The sequence below is a fragment of the Talaromyces rugulosus genome, chromosome VI, assembly GCF_013368755.1.
Source record: "Talaromyces rugulosus chromosome VI, complete sequence".
NCBI lineage: Eukaryota > Fungi > Ascomycota > Eurotiomycetes > Eurotiales > Trichocomaceae > Talaromyces > Talaromyces rugulosus.
The window spans coordinates 2,768,977-2,796,954 of record NC_049566.1 but is presented as its reverse complement, the minus strand read 5'-3'; the positions used below and the strand labels follow the sequence as shown (position 1 = coordinate 2,796,954).

General features: G+C 46.5%; 13 protein-coding genes across 13 annotated transcripts; 6 read left to right on the top strand and 7 right to left on the bottom strand.

The window, feature by feature from the left end:
* Positions 1-304: 304 nt before the first annotated feature.
* TRUGW13939_11341 (uncharacterized protein) lies at positions 305-1,938 on the bottom strand (the record flags this gene model as incomplete). Its single annotated transcript, XM_035494449.1, has 3 exons — positions 305-1,607; positions 1,673-1,716; positions 1,777-1,938. The coding sequence occupies 3 exons, from the start codon at positions 1,936-1,938 to the stop codon at positions 305-307; spliced, it is 1,509 nt and encodes a 502-aa protein (XP_035350342.1).
* A 1,659-nt stretch (positions 1,939-3,597) lies between these two features.
* On the top strand, positions 3,598-4,437 carry TRUGW13939_11340 (uncharacterized protein; the record flags this gene model as incomplete). Its single annotated transcript, XM_035494448.1, has 1 exon — positions 3,598-4,437. One exon carries the CDS (start codon positions 3,598-3,600, stop codon positions 4,435-4,437), a length of 840 nt encoding a protein of 279 aa, XP_035350341.1.
* Positions 4,438-5,592: 1,155 nt separating this feature from the next.
* Positions 5,593-6,243, top strand: TRUGW13939_11339 (uncharacterized protein; the record flags this gene model as incomplete). The annotated part of the gene is made up of 2 exons (XM_035494447.1): positions 5,593-5,649; positions 5,725-6,243. The coding sequence occupies 2 exons, from the start codon at positions 5,593-5,595 to the stop codon at positions 6,241-6,243; spliced, it is 576 nt and encodes a 191-aa protein (XP_035350340.1).
* Positions 6,244-8,296: 2,053 nt separating this feature from the next.
* Positions 8,297-9,652, bottom strand: TRUGW13939_11338 (uncharacterized protein; the record flags this gene model as incomplete). The annotated part of the gene is made up of 1 exon (XM_035494446.1): positions 8,297-9,652. The coding sequence occupies one exon, from the start codon at positions 9,650-9,652 to the stop codon at positions 8,297-8,299; it is 1,356 nt and encodes a 451-aa protein (XP_035350339.1).
* Positions 9,653-10,215: 563 nt separating this feature from the next.
* On the top strand, positions 10,216-11,811 carry TRUGW13939_11337 (uncharacterized protein; the record flags this gene model as incomplete). Its single annotated transcript, XM_035494445.1, has 3 exons — positions 10,216-11,121; positions 11,187-11,403; positions 11,477-11,811. 3 exons carry the CDS (start codon positions 10,216-10,218, stop codon positions 11,809-11,811), a joined length of 1,458 nt encoding a protein of 485 aa, XP_035350338.1.
* Positions 11,812-12,729: 918 nt separating this feature from the next.
* Positions 12,730-14,676, top strand: TRUGW13939_11336 (uncharacterized protein; the record flags this gene model as incomplete). Its single annotated transcript, XM_035494444.1, has 3 exons — positions 12,730-13,004; positions 13,056-13,669; positions 13,736-14,676. The coding sequence occupies 3 exons, from the start codon at positions 12,730-12,732 to the stop codon at positions 14,674-14,676; spliced, it is 1,830 nt and encodes a 609-aa protein (XP_035350337.1).
* Positions 14,677-15,120: 444 nt separating this feature from the next.
* TRUGW13939_11335 (uncharacterized protein) lies at positions 15,121-16,506 on the bottom strand (the record flags this gene model as incomplete). Its single annotated transcript, XM_035494443.1, has 5 exons — positions 15,121-15,184; positions 15,249-15,560; positions 15,645-16,127; positions 16,205-16,280; positions 16,422-16,506. 5 exons carry the CDS (start codon positions 16,504-16,506, stop codon positions 15,121-15,123), a joined length of 1,020 nt encoding a protein of 339 aa, XP_035350336.1.
* Positions 16,507-17,214: 708 nt separating this feature from the next.
* Positions 17,215-18,797, bottom strand: TRUGW13939_11334 (uncharacterized protein; the record flags this gene model as incomplete). Its single annotated transcript, XM_035494442.1, has 5 exons — positions 17,215-17,423; positions 17,483-18,162; positions 18,226-18,488; positions 18,545-18,573; positions 18,632-18,797. The coding sequence occupies 5 exons, from the start codon at positions 18,795-18,797 to the stop codon at positions 17,215-17,217; spliced, it is 1,347 nt and encodes a 448-aa protein (XP_035350335.1).
* Positions 18,798-19,243: 446 nt separating this feature from the next.
* Positions 19,244-19,972, bottom strand: TRUGW13939_11333 (uncharacterized protein; the record flags this gene model as incomplete). Its single annotated transcript, XM_035494441.1, has 1 exon — positions 19,244-19,972. One exon carries the CDS (start codon positions 19,970-19,972, stop codon positions 19,244-19,246), a length of 729 nt encoding a protein of 242 aa, XP_035350334.1.
* Positions 19,973-20,468: 496 nt separating this feature from the next.
* Positions 20,469-22,238, top strand: TRUGW13939_11332 (uncharacterized protein; the record flags this gene model as incomplete). Its single annotated transcript, XM_035494440.1, has 3 exons — positions 20,469-20,730; positions 20,783-22,121; positions 22,181-22,238. The coding sequence occupies 3 exons, from the start codon at positions 20,469-20,471 to the stop codon at positions 22,236-22,238; spliced, it is 1,659 nt and encodes a 552-aa protein (XP_035350333.1).
* A 592-nt stretch (positions 22,239-22,830) lies between these two features.
* On the bottom strand, positions 22,831-23,630 carry TRUGW13939_11331 (uncharacterized protein; the record flags this gene model as incomplete). Its single annotated transcript, XM_035494439.1, has 2 exons — positions 22,831-23,034; positions 23,118-23,630. The coding sequence occupies 2 exons, from the start codon at positions 23,628-23,630 to the stop codon at positions 22,831-22,833; spliced, it is 717 nt and encodes a 238-aa protein (XP_035350332.1).
* Positions 23,631-24,580: 950 nt separating this feature from the next.
* Positions 24,581-25,364, top strand: TRUGW13939_11330 (uncharacterized protein; the record flags this gene model as incomplete). The annotated part of the gene is made up of 2 exons (XM_035494438.1): positions 24,581-25,040; positions 25,123-25,364. 2 exons carry the CDS (start codon positions 24,581-24,583, stop codon positions 25,362-25,364), a joined length of 702 nt encoding a protein of 233 aa, XP_035350331.1.
* Positions 25,365-25,566: 202 nt separating this feature from the next.
* TRUGW13939_11329 (uncharacterized protein) lies at positions 25,567-27,935 on the bottom strand (the record flags this gene model as incomplete). Its single annotated transcript, XM_035494437.1, has 5 exons — positions 25,567-26,151; positions 26,221-26,283; positions 26,353-26,714; positions 26,797-27,619; positions 27,720-27,935. 5 exons carry the CDS (start codon positions 27,933-27,935, stop codon positions 25,567-25,569), a joined length of 2,049 nt encoding a protein of 682 aa, XP_035350330.1.
* Positions 27,936-27,978: the final 43 nt, after the last annotated feature.

The window sequence follows — 27,978 nt, the reverse complement described above, 5'->3', positions numbered from 1 at the left end:
TTCACCACCATCATAGGCCGACGTGGAAATATCAGTGTTACGGACATTCGAAAACAGCCTGTTCGTATATCATATGAGTATAAAAATATAATAGAGAAATGACCACACTATGAAAGTGAAACCACCCTTTAAAAGTCTAGAGTAGAATCTTGACCTTGGATCGGAACGCAATCCCTTGGCGGTGTAGGTGACTCTCCAAGCCTGCCAATTTGGAAACATCACGCAATAAATGTTGTAAAAGTGCGAGAAGCTGTTTTTGAAGGGTCAGTAACATTCCTGATGCCAAGCATGAGTGCTATCCAACTTACGGATAAACTGTCCCGTTCCACCCGTTCTTTCCAATATACCAGTTACTACAGCCACCAGTTTTCCACACGCGATTTTTCGATGCCTCTTGAATACGTGCCGTCCATCGTGTACATGCATATTCTTTGATCTCCCATGTGCTAACTTCTCCATTGACAATTGGTCTTAAAAGGTTCAGGATGTAACTAAGCCCATTCTCGATGTTGATGATGACGCTGGTGTGGCCGCTGGATGAATTTGGCCCCCCTAGTAAGAAAAGATTCGGAAATTTATCAATTGCAATCCCCATATAGGCTTGAGGCCCACCTCTTTCAGTCCAGACTTGATGCAGCTCAAGACCATCTTTTCCAGTGGTTTTTATGCTGGGGAAAAATGTTGAAGTATCATAACCGGTAGCTAGGACAATGACATCGGCCGGAATCACTCTTTCCTCACCATTGCCTTGGCTCTCTAAAACCACGGCATCTTTTGTTATCCTCTTCAAAGTTTCAGTTGTGAGATGCATTCGTGGATCATGAAGACTTTCGAACCATGTAGCATCCTGCACGAATCGTTTACAACCAACTTCATAATTTGGAGTAAGTATTTCGTGATATTTTTCCGGGGCAGCTTGCTGAATGTATCGAATAAGTTTTTTTTTGAGTCTTTTCCGGCCAGAGCGACTACCGAATATCAAGAAAAATTGGCTCTCTGTGACGAGGAAAATAATTCCGCGAATAATAACTGCAAGGAGTGGTATAGTCTGTATTAGCCACGGCAAATGTGTCTCCCAGAGACCCATGGCTTTTTTGGATAGGAACCTTGGTCTAACCCACGGAGCTGATCTCATAAGCTGGGTCACAGTTTTCACATTGGCAGTAGTTTTCAAAAGAGACGGGACGATTTGGGCAGCCGTGCAGCCTGAACCCACAACTAGGACATTCTTTCCTTCTAAATTTAAAGTGCTGTCCCAGTTTGAAGTGTGTAAAACGTCGCCTTTAAAATCTTCAAATCCGGGGACGTCTTGTATACCGACAAGATTGGGTTCAATAAATTTACCAGCAGCGTTAATTATCACCTTTGCGTACAAGGAAAATGGCGTTCTAACTTTTCCCTCGTGTATAACTGTGCCAGTTACTCTCCACTGGCTCGAGCAGACTTCCCACTGCAGATGAGTGATTTCGGTGTTGAGCTGGATGTTGTCGTTAATTCTATATCTTTTGCAAACACTATCCAGATAGTGTTGGATTTCTTTTCCAGGTGGAGTGAAGGTGGACCATTCAAGGTTTTGAGCAAATGAAAGAGAGTATAATGGTGCAGGACTGTATTTCATCATTTCATCAGATCGTCTGGTTAATAGTGTTCTTGTAGGGTATGATATACATACATATCGCAAGCAACCCCAGGATATATCTGCCTGCTCCAAACTCCCTGTTAACAGTTAATGATGACAGACACAAGGCATTTTCTGGTTTATAGAATTGTAAATACCCCGACCTCCCCCATTCGGTCAAATATCTTGAATTGACTAAACCCAAGTTTCTCTTTTATTCGGCACCCAGCTGCGATTCCAGAAAAGCCAGCACCAATGATCGCAATCGGCACAAAGTCGGTTTCTTTAACATGCTGTCTACTGCGATTTGCATCTTCCATATTGAATATTAATCCGATTTCGGGGGAGAAATGAAATAGGAAGTAAGTACTCAGATGTTATCTTTCTGTCTTCTTTTTACGAAGAGCCCAGGTAGTTGGACAAAGAAACTTCATTTTCCAAAGGAAGAAATATGCTTGCAGTCATTTGGCTTGTCAAAGTGCCTGATCATTCTTGGTTGTATTGATATACGTCGGTTGTAAGTTACCATACTAGCGAATAGATTACGATCGGGATCTACCACTAGCACCGGCTAGCCTTGTATTAACTTTGTCCAGTTCTCTTCACTCAAATTCTCTCCATTCCAAATCGAGATAGTTGATCATAGCTGGTCACACTGTCACAATACATACTGACTATCTTACTTTTCGCGCTAAAGAATATGTACATAGAATCACAGTGATCGACAAGAAACACCCATCCAATCCTATGCCTCATTCGACAGAAGTCAAGCATTCGCCATCAGATTATCCGACATACCAGGCGAGCTCTATATCCTTAGCCGAGAAATCCAAGAACCGAGCCGCTCCCTTTGAACACGTTAATAGTGCTCTGGTAAGTTTTGTCAAGTTCTGAAAAGGACTCCTCAAACAAGGAGTGGTTGGCTGTCGGAATCCTGTCCCTGGCTGTCTGCTCGAAAACAGAGCGCTCGTTCGCGAACATACTAAGAAACAAGGATACAAACGGATTGACGCCTAGAGCCCCGAACTGCGGCGCCTAGAATTGCAAGGTTCACCGCCAGTTAGCTGACGATGTTTACAGAATGAAAGCTAGTAGTCGTCAAGTTCATTCTCTCACCTTTGTAGAAGCAACCTGAAGAATATTGGTCACCGACTCGTGTAGGTTGTGTACCTGGTCCACGTATAGCTCGACATCTTCCTGGGGGACTTCGCCATTCCCATCGATAAGTCGCTGGGCTTGCTTGCAAGCTTGCTGAACACTGAACATCTGTTGGGCGCATGCGAGAGCCGCCACATATCCGCCGTTGAAGTTATTCAGACTGGTGCGTGCATTGTCGACTTGCTTAGCCAGGTCTGAAAGGCCAGTTATCGCTTCACCAGGGCTATATGCGGCATAACTGGAAGGTGCCGAAGCCACAAGAATAGCCAGTACCGCGGTTGGGAAAGTCTTCAACATCATGAAAGTAATTGAACTTGAAGCAATAGGATAAGCTATGTTGTGTAGGTGTGCGTGTTAAAGTCCATAGTCTGGGGAACGCGTCTTCAAATGTCTCTGGAAATACCGTCAAGATGAAAAAGAAACCTGAAATTACAGATAGTAATAGGTCCTTGTTTTGCGCCTTGTAATGAAAAATTACGATAGGGCGTGACCATGCCACATTAGTGCCCCGGAATGCAGTGTCGGTCATTAAGCGCGTCAACATGTGTCTGTGTATTTGATGAGACGCTCACTAGTTGGAACTATTGGTTTTTGTTCTACTTCTATCAGGATATCACATTAGCGCTGTTCAGATACTTGATTAGTATTGTCAAGTCTTCATTTCCGACCATAATCCTATGACGATACATAACTATGTTTCAGTCGATATCTGATTAATCACTACACTCTACTCAGCGTTTAAATGGCTGTGTTTTCTTGAACCCTTCTAATTTCACCTATAAACCTCTCGAATAGAACACCCAAACGTCATATACTAAATCATGAATCCAATTATGGATTACGATAAGTTATTTCACGAACATGCATCGCATATTACAAAAAACCTCGACTTTTATCAACCATTCGAGTGTCTTCGCGAAAAATGGACGAATATCGCTAGTTCCTACTCACCCGAGACCGTGGAATTTATCGGCACATTTACCACACATCTCGTCGCATACTGGCTGGTTTCATTACTCTTTACGATTATAGATCTTATTCCTGCTGCCCAGAAATACAAGCTACAGTCGGCATCGAAACAACCCTCTCGCCACGCTCTGATTAAATGCTTCTTCGGCGCTCTAGGAAACCAAATGCTTACATCGACGCTGCATTTCCTGCAACTGTTCGTCCTTCGACGTCTTTTGCACATTAGAGCCGTATACCGCATCGAGCCTGATCTCCCGTCCATCGCCGAGATTGTTGTTTCAACTCTGTTTTGCGCCCTCGGAAGGGAGATTATATTCTACTACGGTCATCGGCTGCTTCATCACCGGTTCATGTTCCGGCACTTTCACAAACAGCACCATCAATTCACCACCCCGGTGGCGCTGGCTAGTGAATACTGCCACCCACTTGAGCATATCCTGTCCAACATCCTCCCCATTATCATCCCTCCCACGCTACTACGAGTTCACATAATTACGTTCTGGCTGTTCATAACGGGGGCTATTATGCAGGCCTCTATTGCCCATAGTGGATACGATCTAGGCAGTATTTGTGGATGGAGACCGGAAATACATGATTACCACCACTCGATGTTTAATGTGAACTATGGACTGTTGGGGTTGATGGATAGTTTGCATGGGACTAGGTATACAGGGAAGTCTAAGACAGCTTAGTCTATTCATTTTAAACTTTGGTCTTTCCTCACGTTGATTTTTTCTCTCTACACCACGAATTCAAAAGAATGGAATTTCATATGACGCTAGTCGTTAATACTAGATCAACGGAGCCGGCGAGCCGTGACTCGGGCCGCACCGCCCAGTCCACACTCTAATCGCTCTATACACGTATCGGTAAGTATCCACAAAGTCAAACGGCTCTTGGGTACGGAGTATGATAGGCTATGTAGATAGTTAATTATTTGTAACAGAACTAAACTATAAAAACAAGAATATCAGGCCACAGACTATTTGAATTATGCATCCCCGACTGCCGATCTCATGTCCGATCGCTAGGGCGAACTATTGTAAATTTGTAATACAAGCCTTTGTAATTACTCATGTGATGTAATCAAGTTATTATTTCCAGCCAACCCGTAGATCTGGTGTTATTCACGAGCCCCTGGCTAGCTGAATCAGTGTAATATTGATAGCTGTATCAGAAGACTGAAAGTCTTTTGGGCAGTCAATCTATGGTTTATCCTCAGCGCCAACATGTAATCATAAAAAGCTAATATACATAACTATTAATGTTCTTTCGTATACGACTTTGACATGCATACTTGACTAGTATCGCCATCAAGCCAAAAAATAAAGAAAATCATACACTATTTAATAATACTAATATTTTATGAAATTCAGGCCTCCCATATCAGGTGTTAAGTAAATCAATCTAGTTAGCTTACACTTGGATCCTAAAAATACGGTGTGGTTAAACCTGAAGTGCATGTGAATCACAACTAGTTTGGCAGCTCAATGCTCTTAAGGTAGTGGCTGTGGCCAATTATGAGAACTGATCGTTAGTTCTCAATCTATTCACTGTCTAGGATCAAGGTAGACTATTGAATTGACTAATTTAGGTATACTTTTAGACATCGTGTGCTGCTATACCATGTTATGATGATAACCGAGGAAGATCACAATATGCTTAGCGAGGGTTAGTAAACTCTAGCAAGCTATTAAGCCCCTGATAAATTCATTGCTTATAATACTGGTCAAGTATAAGTTCTGTGACAGACTCTTTGCCTTGAGGATATTACCCAAAGCATCACCTAGTCCTTATATACGTTCACCCCATACTCTACGAAGTGCTCTGCAGACTTACTTTCGAAAATGAAGGCGACTCTCATCATCTCTATTGTTTGCGCTGTTGCAGCAGCTGCTCCAACTGTAAGTATTTTCATGCAATAGTTCTGGCTTTCGAAGTTATATTCTTATCATGCTGAGATTTGACGTCTTATCTAGCCCAATGGAGGAATCAACATTCTCTCCAACTCCAACCTAGAGGTCGAAGGAGTACTCAGTCACGACAATATTCTCGGGACCCGTGGCAACAACCCTATCGTCGACATTCTCGACCACGGAGAAGTTAAAGTTACAGACACGGTCAAGGATATCAACATTGGCCAGGGGATCGTTTCTAATCTAGAAAAAGAGACACGCGACGAGAAACTTCCTGCAGCTGTCAGTGTTCTTGAGAATGGTGCAGCAGTCGTCGCTAGCAACGTCAAAGATATCAACATCGCTCGCGACAATGCCGCCGTGGAAATTCTCCAGGGTGGTGCCGCAATTGTCGCTGACAACGTCAAGGACATCAACATCGCTCGCGATAATGCCGCCGTGGAAATTCTCCAGGATGGTGAGGCGATTGTCGCTAGCAACGTCAAGGACATCAACATCGCCCGTGACAATGCTGTCGTGGAAATTCTCCAGGGTGGTGCCGCAATTGTGCATGATAACGTCAATGATATTGATGTTCTTTGATCCTACACTTCCGACATTCTCCATAGAACACATAATTTTGACAGATATTAGTTAATATTGTTAGTATTTTACTTAGAGACCGCCCTGATTAAAGAAGAAATTCTTTAATGCTATGTGTATCCACAAGAAGGCACATAAATATATTAATTCAATTTTGACAGTGTCTCTAAATACCACTTGTATCAGCTGAGAATTGACGTTATGGATTTATCTATACCAATTGACTGTAGGAGTACCCCAGATCTCAGCTAAAATCCATTGATATCTTGGTATCTTGAGTTAAACTCCCGAAAGAGTCTCAGGGAAAATATTCTCGTCCTGGTCATCAATAATACCCCTTATGCTTAAAATAGTCCTCTTTTCCAAGATTATAGCAAAGGTTGTCTTGAGATCATATCACACAAAACGTCCTGCACATGGCGGCGAGTTGTAAAGCCTTTGTCGTTTTCATACGGGTTGTCAGTTTCGACAGCAAGATATAGCCAATTGAGCTTATCGTCTTTAAATGATACATTATTTAACTCGATTAGATCCTTGACGACTTGGCCTAGCGAAGCCATCGGAGATCGGAAACTGAAAGGCATTTTCTAATTTCAGAATATCCTTGCCGCTCAAAGTCTCCAAAATAAGTACGAACACTTCCCTTGGGAGATGTGATAATGTTAATTGTGAAATCAGACTAGGCATGTATTTTTCCCTGTTAATGACGAGTCATCTTGCCTCCCATAACATATAGTGTATTGCGAACTGCTTTGTCAAGAGTTATCGTTATATCATTCGTCAAGGTGACCGCTACGAATGGTTCCAAGATTGTCTCTAGTTTATGACCAAGTTTCCACCAAGTAATGTTTCAGCATCTCATATGCACAAGTAGTAGCAATTCGTGACGAAACATTCTTGGTTGTGAGTTTTCAAACTACCAATTAAATGAATTGACTTCGTAAAAGGGACTAAGGACAGTCCTATCGAGGCTTTTTGGGGATCACCTATAAATGGCTAATGCCTTATTGTAGTGCGCTAGGAATTAGCCCTAGGTATAGTAACTCTTTATATACTGGCCAATCCCTGAAATTCAGTATTTTCTTTTCTTTTCAAGAACATCATACGTGGCTATAGACGCAAAGGTATCTCAGTGAGATGTTGCAATTTCACATGTGGAAGTATTAAGTCTACTGACCAAACACATCAAACAAAACTCACTCAAGCGATAGAGCCCTTTCCGTGGGCACTTATGTTCTCAATTCCCTAGAATTTATATCTTTCGTCGCGGTATCTTTGCCATTTAATTTTGTGCCAAGATATCGAATTAGCAGAATGATGTCGGGTCTTCCTTTCATGGCACCAACTATTTGGCCACATATGGTGCAAGTAGAGCGCATTTTTATTGGCTCTCTAAATAAATTAAATGTAACGAAGCCGATTACATGTATTGTTCAAAAATATTGCGTTGGACTTTCCAAAAAATTGGTTGACCACGTGCAGTTCAAGTGTTATGTTGACCGGTAACCTGTTTTATATTCCTTTACTTTTTCTCCATAGTCAATGTCAACTGGTTCAAATGTTAATTCACGGAACTATCCGCAAACCAATGCAAATATGTATATTTTATTCAAATTTTATTAAGTGATAGAAAGGGGCTAGACAATTATTCAAGTAGTATTATGAGGAAATCGACATGAGATAGGTGGTACGTGTAGTTCACACACATGCAAAATGAGGGATCATGGGGCTTGCCGAACCCAATTTTGACGTTGGGACACTATACCGAGGGGTTTGACTTTTATATTTATTTTTAAGGGCGTTTAAGCAACCTCCAGCCACTTTGTAAATACGGAATGAGCAGGAATCATCATATGTTACTAACAATATACATAATCTCGCCTAACCATCACTTAGTATACTGGGACCACTGACATAAAAACGAACTGAAAGAATATTTATTATACTCTTTTGCCCTATGAAACGGCAACATTTCGTAGAAGACGTTTCTTCGGTTATTTGCACGGCCTATTAGATCTGTGATTTTCTCTTTGGAGAAAGAAATGGTGAAATTCTATTCAATCCAGGACAAATATGAAACAAGCTCTGCAAACCCTTCAACCGCGGTCTCCAGGTCCATTTGCGAATCCAGCAAGGTATATGTAAAAGTTGTACAAATTCGATGAAGAATATAACGCACCGCTTCACTTGCTAAGCCAGAATCAGGTGCAGATTGCGGAATCAATTGCCTCTGGCAGCTATCTATTATCGCATAGCTGTTTTGATAGTCTCTATAGTCGATAAAAGGCTCTAGAGATGTCTCCAGCTTCTCTCGCAGCGCCACTAGGGATTGAAAATCTCCTTCAGCAACGCTTCGCAGTTGAACTGAATACCGATCAATAACAACATCGGTCACCGCCTGCCAGTTGAACGCGCTCCTTGAGGGTTCGTTATTTAGGATCATCGAGTCGATGGCAAGTTGGATAGGAATCAGCTCCTCTGGTGTAATGTGAGATAATTGCGGAAGCTTAGTGTTGTTTGGGAACAAGTCCAAGTTATAGGTGTAAGCGCTAACAACATGGTCAAAATCAATAATAGCTTGGTGCCCTCGAACGTCATCGTAACGCGAGGTGACAGCACGACCAGGCATCCGACCCGGCTTCTTACCGCCAGGACCATGGCTATCATTTCCGGATGATTTTTGCGGTTTTGTTTCTGAGATGCGAACGAAGTCGAGATCGCGCTCAAAGTTGCATAAGATGATTTCAAAATCACCTTCTGTTCGCAGGAGACCATCGATCCGCCCAGCCCATTTTTCTTCGGCCATTTGGCAAGCCTGCAATGCACGAGCCTGTTCGCTGGGAGGGCCGCCGAGTTTCTTTCCACGCTGCTCTACCTCTGATCTCTGCCCAGGTCTTCCGCCTCCAGGCCTCTCATTTTGAGGGATACTATCATTGAAGAGAATGCGGTCCTGCGCTTCCAGTGATCGCATTGGGCCAGCAGACATGCCATCTAGGTAGAGGAGGCGGAGGTCTTTCGCTGATACATAAGTGTGTAGGTAACCATGTGTCGAAGCCAAAGGATCCTCCTTCTGCAACGGCTTTTGGCTGGTTTCCCTTTCGCTAGGCTCAAGTCGTCGTCCGCTTCGATGAGCAAAGCCCAGCGAATGCTCGGGTTCAAAGGCCAGCCATTCTAAGCCGGTGACCGGGTGCTCTTCGCCAGTACCATGGTAAAATTGTATGCCCTTTGGCACAGTAGCGAGGAAAAATGAGACTCCGTTGGGATATTCCGACAGAATAGGGTGTCGCATTACAGCATGAATTGCGTTGAAGACATGGTTCGCATTTCGGACGCCGTCGGTGCTGTTTTGAGCAAAAGAAATGGTGACCAAGGCGGTCCATATGGATAGAGAATGAAACCACAGACACATTATGCCTCTTTTTCTCGTGGTAAACTTTGGGTTTTTCTGTTGAAAGGAGTCGAGTTGCCAAAGATAATCAGATAAGATCTTATAGCTCCACCCAGTGACGCGGCCTCGAAATAGCGCAGCCCACAGTTGATTTTGTAACAAATGAAACAATATATACGTAGCTACATTACCAAAAAACCCCACTGAGGGACTCTTTCAACAAGTCGACAGCATGCTAGTTATGCGCGATCACCTCTAGTCCTAAGTCGCGTCAAAGATCCGGACCAGTGTAAGGCCGAACTCTCAGGGCTATCGTACGATAGGCGCCACGAGGCGATATCGGCGCCCTTGGTGTTGAAGCAGTTTGTGCCAAATGATGGAGGCTGGAAGCTGTCCTGGATGGGTACATAAATAACTGTCGACACTGAATAACTAGGCACAGTCTATGGGGGAGGCTTTGCACGAAATCCCGGTTAAATGGACCCTGGTCGGCGAGACCACCGCTAGCTATCGCACTTAAAGGTCCATTTGGCCACTATGCATCGAACTGCCTTGAAAGCCAGACAAGACCACCGACTTTCAGCATGGACCGAGAGCGCCCCCCCTCGAGCGACGTTTCGCTAGTTGCAAGCAGCGCTACGGGAGACTCTTTCATGGACGAAGGTATATGGTTCTTGCAGCCAGATCACCAAGATGAAATCCAAATCGAACTGGACGATGCGCGCGGCGTCCCCACGGTCAAAGGAGGCACAGCAGGCGGGTTAGTGGCACACTTGACGCGCCATGACAAGCTGGATGGCGCGTTCAACCACATGTTTCTTCTCACATATCGCTCCTTTATGACGAGCGCCCAGCTGTTCCAAATGCTTATGGAGCGCTTCTATATTCAGCCCCCGGGCGGACTGACCCAGGCTGAGTACCAGATATGGCTCTCTCAGAAAAAGAAGATCACGCAAGTTCGAGTGATAAATGTGCTCAAGCGCTGGCTGGAGAATTTCTGGACAGAGCCCGATGACCAAGATACCAACAATCTCCTTCGTAAGATCCACGAATTTACACTAGACTCAATTCCTGCCCTGAGGAGCTCGGTGTCGCACGGACTGGTCGCCGTTATTGAACAGCGACTCCAGGGAGATCGACGGTCAAAAATCCGCCAGCGCGTTTCAATACAGGGTGCGATCTCTCCCCCACCGGTGCTTCCGAAGAAAACGAAGAAAATCAAATTCCTGGATATCAACCCGACTGAGATAGCCCGTCAATTAACTCTACTTGAGTCCGAACTATATAACGAGATACGGCTGGAAGAGTGCTTAAACAAAGCATGGCAGAAGAAAACAACGAACTCTGGGGACGTGGAACTAGCACCGAATATCAGATCCATGATTCGACATTCGAACCAGCTGGCTAATTGGGTCGGAGAGCTGATTCTCGAGCAACCAGAAATGAAAAAGCGTGTACGGGTAATAAAGCATTTTGTGGAGGTCTTAGAGGTATGTTTGCTTTCATACTTGTGGTGCGTACAAATCAGCTCCCTTGACTCCTTCTTTCATAATAGGCTTGCTACGAGATGAAAAACTATTCCACGTCCATAGCCATTGTCTCCGGCCTTGGTACAGCACCGATATACCGGTTAGCTCGTACTTGGTCTCAAGTCAGCGAACGCTCCATGGCTACTTTTGAACGGATAAGAGGACTTGTGAATAGCACAAAAAACTTCAATGTGTACCGTGAGACTATGAACGCTGCAGAGCCCCCCTGCGTTCCATTCCTTGGTATGGAATCAACTATATACTTATACAATCTGAGTTTATAGGTGATCACAGCTAACATGTATTTTCGTATTAGGAGTCTTTCTTATGGATTTGACCTTCATTGAAGATGGCAACCCAAGCCAGTCATCATTAGGCATCATAAATTTCAGCAAGCGAGCCAAGGCAGCGGCGGTGATCCAGGATCTTCAACGATATCAGGCCTCCGAGTATTCATTTCAGCCGGTTCCGGAGCTACAGGATTACCTAGTCAGTTGTGCACAGACAGCTGACGATATTAATGACAAGCATGAGCGGAGTTTGGAGCTCGAGCCACGAACACGCGCAGAAAACAATGCTGGAGGCGCCCCATACGTTTCCACTGGGAGCCACATGGGCGCAATCCTCATGGCAAGCATGGCTATGGAGTAATAGTGACTGTCATAGCGGCGAAGTTGAATTTTTTTCTTTTTCCGTAGTGATACCCAAATCTACATGTACCCTCAGTATAGTGATCATCTTAGATAATTTATAACCCACATGTGCAGTCAATATTGTGTGAATTCGTATATGTATGTCTTACATATATAAATAACCCTGCACGGATGAGAACCAGGGCGCTGTATAGCATATATATATATATATTAAATTTAATAACAAACAATCTAGACACAGCCAACGGTGGGGTTACATGGATCAACTGCGCTGCGTCTCCGAGTTCGGACTTGGTTGTATGCGGTTTTAATTAAATCTCCTGGAAACGGCGGTCAAACACTAGTCAACAGAAAAGAATTACTGATTGGGTGCAGTCTTTCGTAGCGAAGTCCTTTCCCAGCCTCTAATTCATTAACTTGACTCACCAGAAAACAAGGTAAGGAAAAGAAAGGCCCAATCACACCGGGTTGGGGGTGTGATGTGATATGGTCGTCTGCATAAGCGCGAACAATAGGAATAATAGCTGGTGGATCTCATACGCACACTAGCCATTCCCCTCTCGCAAAAGAGTTATCTGATCCGTTATACTTTTATCAGATCAGGGTTATGTTTTATCTGATCCGACAGTGACGGTGACAGGCCCACTGACTGGGCCCACTCAAACTCTACGAAAGCACCTGGGCTTCGTTTCGTTTTTATTTTACTTAATTTATTTCTTTCGTTCTTCTAGTGCGGGATGCGGTGGATATTATGTTCAGGCTGCCAGCTATCCCGGACTCACACCACCTTCCTCGGCTCGCGTTTTATACAGAAATATCATTCCCGTCGTTTTTCCGTCTACCTCCCTTGAGTTACTAGATTTCTGTTTAATCGGATCTTCGTTGTCGACTGCGACCAAAAGAAAGGACGCCCGACATGGGCGCGTTCGATGTTATTCGTGGTCGCAATAACGCGAAAACAGTACAGACAGTTGTTGGCACGGATAAATACCAATTCACAGATAGGAAAGACCTCCCCGCAAATAACCTCGAGATCGAGTCATGGAACCCTTCACCAGAGACTCAGAGTAATGCTGGACTCCGGCAAAAACCGAGTGAGACCCTAACGGCACAGGCACAGCCAGGGGTGCAGAAAGCCGAAGCGGTTGCACTGATTTGGAGTAAGAAAGCGGCTTATGGAACCTACGCTCTGTAAGTAAAGACCTGTTCAGGTTCTGCGGAGAAGATTTTAATCAAGAAAAGTGTTTGGCTGGCATTTTTTATGCTGGCAATACAGTCATCAATCAGCAGCGCCATTATCCAGAATGCGTATGCCAGTTTCAGCGCCGCCCCTCAAGTCAGCACAGCCAATATCCTTTCCAACGTTATAGCCGGAGTATTGAAACTACCTGTTGCTAGAATTCTCACGCTTTGGGGCCGCACTGAAGGGCTATTGATTTTCGTTGCGGTTTATGTCGTCGGAATTGTGATTCTAGCTGCCTGTAATGGCCCAAAAGCCTACGCGGCTGGATACGTTCTATATTGGGTTGGCTATGATGCGCTATACTTGATATTAGATGTGTTCATTGCCGATACGACCGGTCTTCGCAATCGAGCCTTTGCCTTCGCTTTTGCAAATACTCCATTTATTTGCACTGCATTTACTGGGCCACTGGCTGCCCAATCCTTCCTCAAAACCTCAACATGGCGCTGGAGTTATGGCGTATTTTCTATTACCATGCCTGTAGTATTTGTTCCGCTGGCGGCAGTGTTCAAGATCTATGAGAAAAAGGCCGAGGACGAAGGCATTTTTCGGCGGCGGCCAAGTGGGCGAACTACATTTGAGTCGATTATCCACTATGCACATGATTTTGATAGTACGTTGAGACTTTCCTTCTATCCTAAACATTTCAAGCATACGACTAACCGCACGTCTTGTATAGTTATTGGTGCATTCCTCCTAATGGCTGCATTTGTCCTTGTCTTACTACCCTTTGGCCTGACTAGCAACGGCAGCGCTGAATATAATAGCCCAACATTTATTGTAATGCTGATAGTTGGGTTCCTTCTTTTCTTCGTTTTCGTGGCCTGGGAAAGATTCGGAGCCAGATCCCAGTTCATCCGCTGGGAATTACTCAAGGAGCGGACAGTTCTTGGGGCGTTTTTTCTTTCTGGGCTGATCTTTTTTAGTTTCTATTGCTGGGATCTCTATCTCTTCAACTACTGCGTCGTTGTCTTCCAGCTCTCGATCGCAATGGCAGGCTACGTCAACCAGATCTATAATGTCGGCTCCACCTTTTGGTCCGTTCTTGTCGGAATCTTCATCCGCATCACAAAGCAGTTCAAGTACTCCTGCCTATTCTTTGGCATGCCGCTGCTGCTCCTCGGTGCAGGTCTGATGATCCATTTCCGTGGTCAAGACGAGAACAGCACAATCGGCTATGTCATCATGTGCCAGATCTTCATTGCCTTTGGCGGCGCAACCCTGGTCATTGGACAGGACATGGCTGTCATGGCAGCTGCAGATCGAGAGAGCGTGCCGATGATGCTCTCGATTCTCAGCTTGGGTTCTAGCATTGGTACAGCTATTGGCTTTGCTGCTTCCGCGGCCATCTTCAACAATACATTCCTCGATACCCTAACGAAGAGGCTTCCTGAGCGCTATAAATCAGAGGCTCTTTCGATTTATAGAGGGGGGTATGTGAAGCAGATAACTTACCCCATGGACTCAGAAGTCCGAATAGCCATCAATTATGCCTGGGCCGAATACATGAAGCGTGCCTGCATCCTGTCCACGTGCATATTGGTCCTCGGTTTCCCGGCCGTTGGCATCTGGAGGAACTACCGCCTGGACAAAAAGCAGAATAAGGGAGTTGTGCTTTGATTTTTCTCCCTTTTTGTTCCTTGTGTTTTTTTTTTTCTTTTTCTTTTTTTATTGAAAAAAGCATATATTAATTGATGTAACAAATAAGAATGTGGAATGACAACCGAGAGCTAATGCTAATATGACAGCCTTTGCGCTTCTTTCCAAATTTTAACTGGTTCTGTCAACAGAGTTTATAAGTTTGACTTGCAATTGCTACACCGGATCTTTCCCATGAACTGAATCCAGCTATTCACTTACGTAGGGGCTAGATGATGTTTTGCTTTTATGACAAAGTCCATCTATGTCTACCCAAGCCTGTCATACTTAGTCATCGAAGTTCTAAGAGTTAGTGACGGTGTACTAAAGGAATAACATAGGAAACAAGTTTGATATTGTTGCTTTTGCACGCCAGCTAAAAATCAGATAAAAGTCGACAGCCAAGGATTGAAGGTGAAAAAAAAATCATTTCCCCAAATGTGCATCCATTATGTCAGATAATTCAACCTCCTCGATAACAGCCCCAAAACTAGATGCACGTAAGCAATGCGTTCTTTGTTCTATAAAAAAAATTTATGTTTCAAGAAACTTACCCAAAACAGCTAATTTTCGAAGAAATAGCGTTTTTCAATGCCTCCAACCCAGTTGGCGTCAGATTCCGAAAGCGGCGGTGCGACTTGATCTGATTCCATGCCTGTACCGGAGTGATTTCACCATCCAGATCCAGTTTGCGCGAGAGTTCATATAATCGGTCAAACTCGACGGTTGGGACTGCCCACGGTCCTTCATCTGCACCGAGATGGGGTGCGTGACTCAGAAGTGACGCTTGGAGAGTAAGGGCGTGGCCGTGGGATTCACCTGCTTGGAGAGGATGCATTGTGTGTTGTAAACATGGTTTTTCGAGCCTAATGTTATATGTTTAGTGTATGCTGCATGGATAAAACCAAGAGATGACCCGCAGCTGCTGGGTTCTAGTGTTTGGGACTTACAGCAAAACGAAATCAACACCTGTCTGAGTACTGTCTAGGCCGTGAGGATGCGATTTTGTCGACACATTCTCCGGTGGCGGGATCATCGTAGCATCTGGTAGTGGTTGTCCAAGATCCACCTGAGGAATAATAGCATTGGGCGATACTGATGCTTGTTGCATCTGTGCTGCTAGAGAATCTCCAGAAAAACCCAAACTAGATTCCTGGTTGGAAGAATCAAAAGAGCTGGGAGATAATCGCGCATGCAGCATCTGCGGTTGTGCTTGGGTCCCGATGACAGACACCTGCATCAAGCCCGCAGGATTATTTTGGTGCTGCTGATGAGAAGGAATGTTGATTTTGTGAGCAAGCAAAATGTCCTTCAAGACCGAGTTCTCAATATTGGCCTCTTGGTAGTCCTGTCTGAGTGCAACGTCTTCGCGAAGTTCAAGGATCCGGTTCTCTAGATGCCGGATATAGTCCTCTTTCCTTTCACGGTGTTTCCTAAACTCTTGTAGTTAGCCAGGACCTTCAATGTTCTCTCTGACAAGAAACCAAGAAGGGGACCATTGCTACTATACCTCTGTGCGCGCCGGATTTGTTCGCGCCGACGGGTATAAGCATTTTTCTCAGTCCCTTCAGATTCGCCATTTTCACCTAAGGCAAGTTAATATTGTATTTAAGTAAAGACACAGAGCTGATCGTTGCAACGGGATTCACACTTCATACAAGTGTTAAAGGGGGGAATGTATGTAAGAGAATCAGGGTTATCCGACTGGATGCACTGCGGATACGTACCATCAGAGCGAATTGTGCTGCGGGATCTATCAAAGACTGCCGAGAAAAATCTAAATTTGCTTGAAGAGGCTTCTTTCTTCGGCATGTTGAATGTTGTTGTCGATCCTGAGTGAGGTCTCGTAAATATAGTCGCTAACTTAAATAGTCGGAGGAGCAAACCAGCACAGCGATATCAACTGTTATCTTTGGCAGATATCTTACGTGTGTCAAAACATTAATGTTCCAGGTGTCTTTTTTCTCTTTCGCCTTTTTGTTGAGGGCTGAAGTGCTCGCAGCGTCTATTATCAGCTAACTAGCAACTGACTAGCCCCCATCCCCATTCGCCGACCAGCTCTCCGGCTTACTTCATCTCACATTAATGCAACTAGCGTCAACAGCATGATTCCGCATGAGCTTGTCGGGGAGACCAAGATTCCCTGGATTTGGCAAGGCGTCTTTGATCGTGTTTTATCTACATGAGATTGAAACACGCAGATATATGAGTGAAATATCCAGAAGAATACTAGTACTGTCATTCAGCGATTAAATATGATTTGTCAAGCATTCAAAAGTGTAGTGGAGAGTCAATAGGTGGACATCAATAGGAACTTATACATCTGAGGAAATGAAACACAATATACAGACTTGGAAAAGAAAGAAGAAAGAAAACAAAACTCCCCCTTGGTGCACCGTTCCAATGTATCCCTATCCCTTCTCGGTTCCGCCACATATCAGCGCTGTCTCAGAATTTCTAAAATACAAAGAGAGCCTCATAGCAGAGAGGAGCTCATTTTTAAGCCAAGATTCTGGTCGTTTATTTCTTTGCCTCCTTGGCCTCCTTGGCCTCGATGACACGAGTGATAAGACCAGTGGCGACAGTGCGACCACCCTCACGGATGTTGAAGCGCTGACCGGCCTCGGCAGCGACGGGACGGTGTGTCTTCAAGACCATCTCGACGTTGTCACCAGGCATGACCATCTTAGACTGGTCCTCGCCGGGAAAGCTAAGGGAAGCGGCCTCGTCTTAAGAGAAAAATATTAGCATTGGCTGATTCCTCATTGAATCTCGATTGAATACATACCGGCAGTGCGAATGAAAGCCTGGGGGCGGTAGTTGGATCCGAATCCAGTACGGCGACCACCTTCAGCCTCAGTCAAGACATACATGGAAACCAGGAAGTTGTCATGGGCCTTGGTAGTTCCGGGAGCAGCGATAACCATACCACGTCGGACATCGTCGCGCTTGATACCACGGAGGAGCAGGCCGGAGTTGTCACCAGCACGAGACTCATCGCATGACTTCTTGAAGGTTTCAATGTCGGTGACCTTGGTCTTCAGGGCACTCTTCGAGAAACCGACAATCTCGACTTCGGAATCCTTGTTGAGAACACCACGCTCGACACGGCCCGAGGCCACAGTACCACGTCCAGAAATAGAGAAAACTTCCTCAACAGACATCAGGAAGGGTTTGTCAAGGTCGCGCTGGGGGGTAGGAATCCAGGTGTCAACGGCATCCATGAGCTCATCGATCTTTTGTTCGCCAATCTCAGGCTTGCGGCCTTCCAAGGCGCAGAGGGCAGAGCCAAATACAATCGGGGTCTCTTCACCCTCGAATCCATATTGAGTCAAGAGCTCACGCATCTCCAACTCGACGAGTTCCAACATTTCAGGGTCCTCCACGGCGTCGACTTTGTTGACAAAGACGACGATCTTCTGGACACCGACTTGGCGGGCGAGCAGCAAGTGCTCTCGGGTCTGGGGCCTAATTAATTCCACCGTCAGTAGGCCGTGGTTGTTTATGACTCCGGCAGCTGCAAGCACTCACATTTGACCGTCAGAAGCGGCAACGACGACAACTGCACCGTCCATGTTTGCGGCACCTGTAATCATGTTCTTAATGTAATCGGCGTGACCAGGGCAGTCGACGTGGGCATAATGGCGATTTTCGGTCGCGTACTCAATGTGAGCGGTCGAAATAGTGATACCACGCTTTCGCTCTTCGGGGGCTTTGTCGATAGCGCCGTATTCGAGGAAGTTGGCCATTCCTTTCGAAGCCTGGCGCTTTGTGATGGCGGCGGTCAAGGTGGTCTAGACAGGCTCTGGTCAGAGGAAGAAGAAAAACAACTTGCGAGTTGTACACATACCTTGCCGTGGTCAACGTGACCAATTGTACCTGGAAACATCAGTATTTGATAAATTCCAAAGCTGGAGAGTCCAATCATCACACATACCGACATTGACATGGGGCTTTGTGCGCTCGAAAGCAGTTGCGAAGGAACGAGCAGCGAACCTCTCGTGGGAGAGGACATGGTGCACCGGGTTGGCAGCGCGAGGACGCAGCAGGGAGGACCTGCTGCTCTTCAAGAGAAGATTGACTGATCTGGAAAGGCTGGCCATGCTGAAGACTGTGGCAGCAAACGATGAAAGAACAGAAGAAACACGAACAGCAAGGAACACGCAGGAGAGAGTGTTTGATGTTGACAGCTCCGGCGCTCCTGCTCGACCCGGCCAAAAATTTTAGCCGTTTAGGGGAGCTTAGTCACCGCCTCGTCCCCCGCCAATAGGCGCCCGGCATTTGCGGCCAACGAATAAGCCTCTTGTTATTACTACATATATAAAATAAAATCGCTGGCTTCACCCAAAAGTAAACTAGGGGGTTTGCATAGCAATTGCAATGGTGGGCGTATTCCCCGGGTATTTCCACTATCGATGCATGCTCTACCGTTGAAGGCTGCTCGATGTGCAGTGAAAATCGATATATATGATACAAGTATAGTACAATTCTTCTGCATGTTTTTATTTGATCCCTGTCCCAAATGCATCAGTTTATAGCCAGCCAACAGCTATTCCTTCTTCTCCACGGTCATCGTAAGTGTTTTGCCTGGTTCTCCTTCCATTGCCTTGCTCTGGCGAGCATTGGCATCCTCAATTGCCGCGTTGATCTGGTCCAGCAGTTGCTGGATTTCCGGCGCGGTAGCGACTCGCTTCCCCCGTTTCCTAGTCAAGACGATTTCGACAGTGCGGCCTTTGTCGATAAAGGCAGACAGCTTTTTTAGCCGATGAGAAAGGTCGTGCGAATCGATGGACCAGTTCAATTCGATCTGTTTGACGGATGTTTTTGCACTAAGTTTCGCTAATCGTGCTGCCCTCTCTTTCGCCTTCTCGAGGTCTCGCAGTTCCTTCAACGACATAATTTTGCAGACAGTGTGACGACCGGGCTCGCCCGGGTCCAGCTCGACCAGAACATGCGTGCTTTTTTGAAAAGACCTAAGGACGTAGGATTTCAGTACAGGTGCGTCTATATTCCCCGCAGCGTCGACGAGTTGGATAAGGCGAGCATCGATCTCGTCATTTGTTGGTCGGGAAAAGCGCTGCGGCCTGGAGGTAGTGGGTTCGCTGGTCGTATCCGTGGCCACTCGTTTGCGATTGATAACCCAGCTTGCTGAGAGGCTTGGAGATGCGGAATATGGACGCAAAAGGATGCCTGGAAATCGATGGCTTGCATGTCTCGAGGAGAAGAGGGCGTGACGAAGGGGCTGGGCTGCCAAACCCAGTCGCTGGAGGTATTTCATTGCTTCGGCAGAGCTTTGCGCAACGGCATTTCAAGGACAGCGGACAGGGAGGATCACAAGCAGCCAGCGCTTAATTCTCTCTCTCTCTCTCTTCTGTCTGTGTCGCTCGCTTGCTCGACCGTTCAGTCAGTCAGTGGTGTGTTTGCAAGAAGAGAGCTCGACGTGAACAACACAGTCTGACTGAAAGCGGACGTAATAATTCGCGGAGGCTCAGCGCGGGACCCACCTGAGCCGCCACCGCTCGGGACACGGGTCGAGACCCTCCAACTTCGTCTTCCCTTCTTGCCCCTTTCAAAAAAAAATATTTATAAAAAAAAATAAACATCCTGTATCTTTCATCGCACGGTACAGGACTGCTTTTGTCGCTGCCACCACCCCCTCAGTCGTTTCCGAGGCCTAACTGCATGCTGCTCCTGGCGACTCGCTTCTCTGCTTAATCTCCCCCGTTTTGCGTCGTGGCGCGAGCCCCGGAGTCGACTTGGCCAACTCTGCTCGCATGTCCACCGGAATCGACAACCAAAACACTCACAAACCCTCGCATCAGCCAGTCCACTCTCTGCACTCGCGGAGACGGTCTCCCACCGACGCGGTGTCCCCGAAAAGTGCCCTGAACGCGAGCGCCTTGCCAATGTATCACGAGAAACCGACAATGGCGCAAAGGTCGCGGCTTGTCAAGGCCGGTATTATCATTGCCGCAGCGTTTCTCTTCCTCTTGTACCTCGTTCCATCCAGACCCTCTGTCGCCAATATTATCACAGGTGAGTGGTTCTTAAGCAGAGGAAATGGACAATGTCTAATGGTTGTGAACAGATAAGCAAACCCCATCGTCATCGGCCGACGCCGTGAAATGCACCAAATCCTATGATTCGTCCAAACCGCTGAGACAATATGTTTTGATGATTGACGCTGGAAGCACGGGATCCCGTATCCATGTCTACCGCTTCAACAACTGCGGCCCAACTCCTGAACTGGAAGATGAAGTGTTCAAGATGACCGAGAAGAAGAAAGGCGGTTCCGGCCTGAGCTCCTTCAAGACGGACGCGGAGGGTGCAGCACAGAGTCTCGACGTCTTGATGGATGCCGCTATGCAGGCAGTTCCCGACGAATACAAGTCTTGCACCCCGGTTGCAGTAAAGGCCACCGCCGGCTTGCGGCTGCTTGGAGCGGATATGAGCGATAAGATCCTAGACGCTGTGAGACATCGCCTAGAAACCGTCTATCCTTTCCCTGTTGTTGCCAAGGAGCAAGGCGGTGTAGAGATTATGGAGGGTAAAGATGAAGGTGTCTACGCATGGATCACAACCAATTATCTCCTCGGCAAAATCGGTGGCCCCGACAAGACTCCTACGGCGGCTATCTTCGATCTGGGAGGTGGTTCGACGCAGATTGTGTTCCAGCCGACATTTGATAGCGCAACTGGTGGCATGCCCGAGAAGATGGAGGATGGTGATCACAAATTTGAATTGCAATTTGGTGGACGCTATTTCGAACTTTACCAGCATTCCCACCTTAACTACGGTCTCATGTCGGCCCGTAAGGAAATTCACGCATCTCTTATTGAAAACAAACTTGCACTGAGCCCCACCGACTTGTCTTGGACCACCCAGCCAATCCCCAATCCTTGCATCGGCCCTGGTATGGAGCAACAAGTCAACCTTACGTTCCCTGTTGGTCACGCTCTTGGTCCTGAGCTTTCAGTAACAATGGCTGGTCCCAAGGAATTGTCTGCCCCCGCCCAATGTCGTGGCTTAACCGAGAAGATTCTGAAGAAAGAAGCCGACTGCAAACTTGCTCCATGCTCATTCAATGGTGTTCATCAACCGTCTCTAGAGAAGACCTTTGCCCAGGAGGACGTGTACATCTTTTCTTACTTTTATGACCGCACAAAACCGCTTGGCATGCCTGATTCATTTACTCTCCACGAACTGCAGCGTTTGACTGAGCTCGTCTGCGCTGGTAAGGAAAGCTGGGGCCTTTTCGAAGGCATCGAGGGGGCAATGGAAGAACTCCAAGGCCGCCCAGAGTCTTGCTTGGATCTCAACTTCATGTTGGGTCTTCTTCACACTGGCTATGAGATGCCTCTTTCTCGGGAGGTGAAGATTGCCAAGAAAATCAAGAACAATGAACTCGGCTGGTGCTTGGGTGCAAGGTATGTTTTACTCCTTCTCTATTTCATGTCCTTAAACGTTTGCTAACATATTCTTTTAGCTTGCCACTTTTGAGCCAGGAAGCAGGCTGGACCTGCCGTATCAAGGAGGTATCCTAAATATTATGTTGATTGTCCATTACTTACTTGTTAAGCGGGCATGATGCTGGGGGGGAGGCCTATATACCTGCAATTATGATTATTTCAGGCATTGTAATTGTAATCATTCTTCGTCCCATTTCACTTTCTATAGAATTGTTTGTCTTCCGCGGCCTCTTTTTTGGTCGTCTGGAAGTGTTTTCAGAAACTTTTCTCTTTTGATATTTTTTGGTATTTTTTTTTATATTTATTTACTCTACCACTATCACATATGATTGATGAAAGAGCAATGAGAGGCGAGTCGAGTGACTGTTTGTATGAATCAATGAAGATGTTGAGCTTTTGTTTAGCCCTAGATCAACATCGTTTGAAAATGTCGGGCAGATGTGATTTTATACTATGCCCTGATCCTGTATTGAATATTGATCCAGGATCATAGTGGCGTGATGCACGGGCGTTGACTGGAATATGTATATATATATACTCCATACCTCAACGTTTCTCAGTCTGATCGGCTCGGCTGATCCTTCGGCCTCTTCATTGTAGACAGAAGTAGAAATCCCTTGTGGCGGGATCTAGATATCGAAATTCGTAGCCAAAGTGAGGGGAAAATTCACCCATCTTCGACCTCTCGAATGCCCGGCGGCGCCTCTTCCTTTGACCGAGGTTTGATTCCCAGTAGCCGAGCCATGACATGGCCTTCGCCCGTCTCTGTTGCATTTTCATGAGCCTCGTGGTCATCACTATCTGATGTATCATCCTGGCTGTCGCTGCTGTCATCGTCTCTTTTCTCCTTCAACACACCCAACCCGAGATTCTATACTCTGTTTAGCATATCCACGCTGTAGAGAGAGGGGGAAAAAAAAGTAAACCGCATAGGTTGTTTCAAAAAAGACTTACCATTTCGATATACTGTTCCTCGTCATCACGCGCGTCATCCATGATAATATCTTTGGTATCGCCGCCGGCGAGTTTCTGTTCAAGATCGACATTTGCCGCTTGTAACTGCGGCAAAAAGGACGAAATCCTCGACATGAGGCCCGAGTGGCCCAGTGGGTTCGTCCGCTGTATTTTTGGTTTCGGTCGTCCAGGGACATAAGTAATGACATCTTCATCGCCATGTTTTGTGTCTGTCTCTCCGGTATCCTCATCATCACTTTGGTCTTCTTCGTCAGAGGAAGATGACGGGGATGATGTGCCGGACGAAGATGTATAATCATCGTCTTCCTCTTCCTCATCTTCTTCTTTGCTGGTAGCATCTTCTGCACCTTTAATGGCATCGCCATTTGAAGCCGCCTGGCTGTCAGGTGAAATTTCCGTGACGAGTTTTGCCGCCGCTTTGGAGCGTTTGGGCAATGAAACTAGCTGGGAGGCCAGCTCGCTCGGATCCTCTCTCCCACGCTTTTTAATCATGACTGGACACTGGCTGATTACCAATATATTGAAATAATGCCGCCTTAGTGTTGCTGCCGAAACGCTGTTTGGTTTTGTGACGACAAATCGCGGTTTCGTGTTTGGCGGCGGAGCGCGAAGGTAAGGCTGCTGATTGGCCAGCGAGCTTGTCGCCGTGGCTGGCCAATCACGGCTCGCCAGTCACCAGGTTGACGACGACAAGTCACAGACTGACTGGCGCCTCCCTAATTTCTGCGTCCTTTCTCCATCTTCTCAGGCAGTGCTTCTGGAGTCAAGCTATCAACTCTTGTATTTCTTGGTCGATTCGTGTTCTACAATCATAGGCAGACGTGGACTTGCACCCGGCCGCATCATCGGTTGTATACAACTTGGAAGTATATTCGACAAACCCACCGGTATGACTCGTGACCGACACTTGACACTTTAGGACTAATTACTGACAATTCTTAATAGACTATTTCAAAAGACTCTTTATCTTCAAAGTGACGTCAATCAACAAGTCAATACCACACAAAGAAAATACATTGTCTGTTTTGTGCTACACCCATTAAGCAGATAAAAGACCGGCTTCGGAAGTCATCTGCAGGCAAAGCTGCCCATTGATGTATGATTGTCTCTTTGTGCTTCTTTATGTCTTGTCATCGGGTGTGTTTCTGAAGAGTGCCTTGAGTCACGCGGCTCAACTTTCGTCTCTACATATATTCTTCACGGCACTTTTATTTTTCCACCCTATTCCCATCCGAGTTTCCGAACGTTGAGCATGTTTAATTTGAAGATTACCAGATATAAATATATGGGCGTATCTCTAATATGAAACTTACTAGGTTATATACCGAAGAACGTTTCTGAACGAGGCTTGACATTGCACAGCCACCTCATCCACGACAAAAATACTCACATATATGCGCCTATATTACTCAAGACGAGGACTGAACCTTCTGTAATTCATCATGCCAGAGCCGATTATTCAAATAAGTAGTCCAGAGGACTATCCCACACCAAACCGTGCTCCACCACCAACTCGGAAAACGCTCCATCAAAACATCCTAGGCAAATTACGCCCTTTGCCGCTTCAATATCACTGGACATTCTGGTTTGACAAACACTCCGAGCCGGTACCCAGCTCAAGCCCCGAAGAAGAATATGGCTCGCGGTTGACTGTTCTGTACGAAGACGTCGCCGACATTGCCACATTCTACAGAGTATACAACAACTACCCTTGGGACAAGATCCGGCCGCGTGACACAGTCCATATCTTCCGTAAAGGCATAAAGCCGGTGTGGGAGGATCCTGATAACTTGAACGGCGGCTGCTGGACTTTTCGTGTACCCAAGGCCAATAGTCAGCCGTTCTTTCATGAGCTTGCTATCTTGGTCATGGCGAGTGAACTTCAAGCGGCCATAGAAGGCGGTACGTGTCTTATCCCGGCTTTTCTTGCTTATTTTTTCAATAAAAATATGTTTAAATACAACTGATTACTGACTACATATAGAACACGACCATGTCCTCGGCGTAAGCACATCTACCCGATACAATAACAATTTGATCTCGGTATGGAACAAGCACGGATCCAATGAGAAGTCAATCAAGATCCTCGAAAATACCATACTCAACCGGTTATCTCCAGAACTACGACCCATACCAAATTCGAATTCATATTTCTACAAGAGACACGCGGATCGTGAGGGTTACCAAGGAGCTATCAAGCAAGCGCCCCCAGATAGTAAAAAATGACACTGCGTATGCTTTTGCATCTTTATCTACAGTCGCTGGGGCCGACCTTGCCATAAGATCAATTCCTATGGTGTCACCATAGTTATATAACTTTTTTTGCATATATACACATCTAGGAGCAAAGGTGCATCTGCAAATGTATTAGGTGTTATGGAGTGTTCTAAATGGCTATTCAAGTGCCTACATGGTATATAAAGGAACTTCACGTGTAACTAGAAGGTAGTTTGATATTGATATCTTGATACAAATACAAGTTGTCTAGACATAGTCTAGGCTCTGGTTGTTCACCGACTTCTGCTCCTGCGATAACTGCTTCTTCGTTCATGCCTGTCTCGATCCCGATCCCGATCGCGGTCTCGGTTTCTATCCCTTTCTCTCTCCCTATCCCGCTCCCTCTCTCTTTCGCGATCACGGTCCCGGTCTCGATCTCGGTCGATTGATTTATTCCTTTCGCTATCCCGGTCACCTCCAGCGCCAGGAACATACCGGTCATACCTATCATTTCGAGATTCTCGGTTCCAATCACGATCACGATCACGCTCACGCTCACGGTCTCGGTCACGATCTCGCTCCCTATCCCTATCCCTATCCCCATCCCATTCCCTTTCGCGACCAGGAGGAGATCTGACACGCCGGCGTGGGGATCTACTGCGATTGCTGGTAAGTGGAACGTAGCGGTCAATGTCCAACTGACTAGGAGAGCGTGATCGCCGCCTAGAAGCTGACCGTCTTCGAGCGGTCGCGCGAGATCTGGACCGCTCCCGATGGGGCCTTGTACGAGAGCGAACTAATTGGGAAGGCGAGCGCCTGCGCCGAGATCTGGACCTGTGGTTGTCCCTGTCCCGGTCTCTGTCACGATCACGGTCACGATCTCGGTCTCGGTCTTGATCTCTGTCTCGAGGTCGATCTTGGTCTCGGTCTAGTTCCTTGTCTCGGGGTTTGTCGCGCTCTGAATCTCTAGGCGTTTCTCGTGACCGCCTTCGCTCACGGTCAAGTTGTTCCCTGTCGCGACTGCGGTCTCGGTCACGACCAGTGTAGCGATCATATCCTCGTTCACGAAAATGATAATCACGATCACGATCACGATCACGGTCTCGATCTCGATCTTGATCGCGCTCCTTTTCTCTTTCTCTTTCTCTTTCCCTTTCCCGACTGCGGGCTCGATCCTGGCGCGTAGTAGAACGGCTGCGGGTACGTTGCTCATTCCTGTAGCTACTACGTTCGTCTCTGTGATGTTTATTGTCGTCACGGTCACGAACTCGTATAGATCCTTCTCGGGAGATATGTCTGCTGTCACGCTCGTATAGAGACGGGCGCCTTTGACGAGATCGCGTGCGGCTTTTTCGTCTTCTATCACGGGACGAATCGCGAGTTGCAGTGTTAGGATACCGTGAATCTGTCCCAGATTTGGGGCGAGATATAGGTTTGCGACCGCTCTCGATAGCTTCAGCTTCTTCAAAGTCAAACTCTGGTTTCTGCTTTTTCTTTGCTGCTAATTCTTCGCCTTCTTTCAGAAGGAGCTGCAATGCCGCCTCTTCCAGCGTTTTCTCATCTACAGGTGGAGGCGCAGGGACAGGGGTGGTAGCTTTGGGAGTGGTCGGGCGAGAGACTGTCCTCTCACGATCGCGGTACCGCGATGATGCGCCAGACCCCTCGTACCGGTCATAGCCTCGAGGAAGATCGTAGCTCCTGTACCTGTCTCTGTCCCGATCCCGGGAATCGTCGCGTCTCCTGTGATCATATCGCTCTTGTCTTTCTTTTTCTCTCTGTTCTTCGAGAGCACGCTGTTCGGCACGTCGCTTTTCATCTCGTTCTCTTTGTTCTTCTTCTTTTCTGCGTTCGATTTCCCGTCGTTTGCGGGTTTCTTCAAGTCTGAGTTTTTCTTTCTCGGCGTCGATGCGCTCTTGCTCTTCAACTTCTGCTTGGTGGATCTTGTCTCGTTCGGCCCTTCGCTCGTTTCTCCAGCGATCGTAGTCTTGTTCGGTCATGTTTCCTCCTGCTTCTTCCTTGGCAATGGTTTCTTCGTCGACTTCTTGCCGTCGGATATCTCTAACTGCTGCCAGCATAGGTTCAAGATGCCCAGCAACAAATTTGTCAAACGAATTTTCCAGGTTCTTGTAGATATCGCTTCGGTCCACAGCACCCTCGATTAGGGTTGCTGCTTTGCCTCTGTCGCGAGACAAATGCGCCGGCTCTCTTTCGATTTCCTTCTCGGCGAGTTGTTCTAAAGCAGCAGTGAATTCAGTCTTGCCTTCCTAATGGCACAAATCCTCATTAGCAAATATATAAATAAAAATAAAAATCGATACGCAAATAATAAGCAACAGAAATTGCCAAGGGCAACAGTAAGCTCACCAGATCATAGAAATCTTGCCATATCTTCTTTCTGTAGCTATCAAAAGAACCCTTTTTCTTGAACGCGACGAGCATATTTTGCATCGAAGTCTGCTGTTCCTGAGAAATCGGCAGTTCCGAAGTCTTGTACTTCTTGCGCTGCAGACTCTCGACATCCAAAGCAGCTGCATGTTTGTCGCCGAGGGCGTCCTCCTTTATTCCCTCCGTTTCTGCCATAGTGTGAGAATCGCGACTGGCATAGTAGCCCCCTTTGTCAATG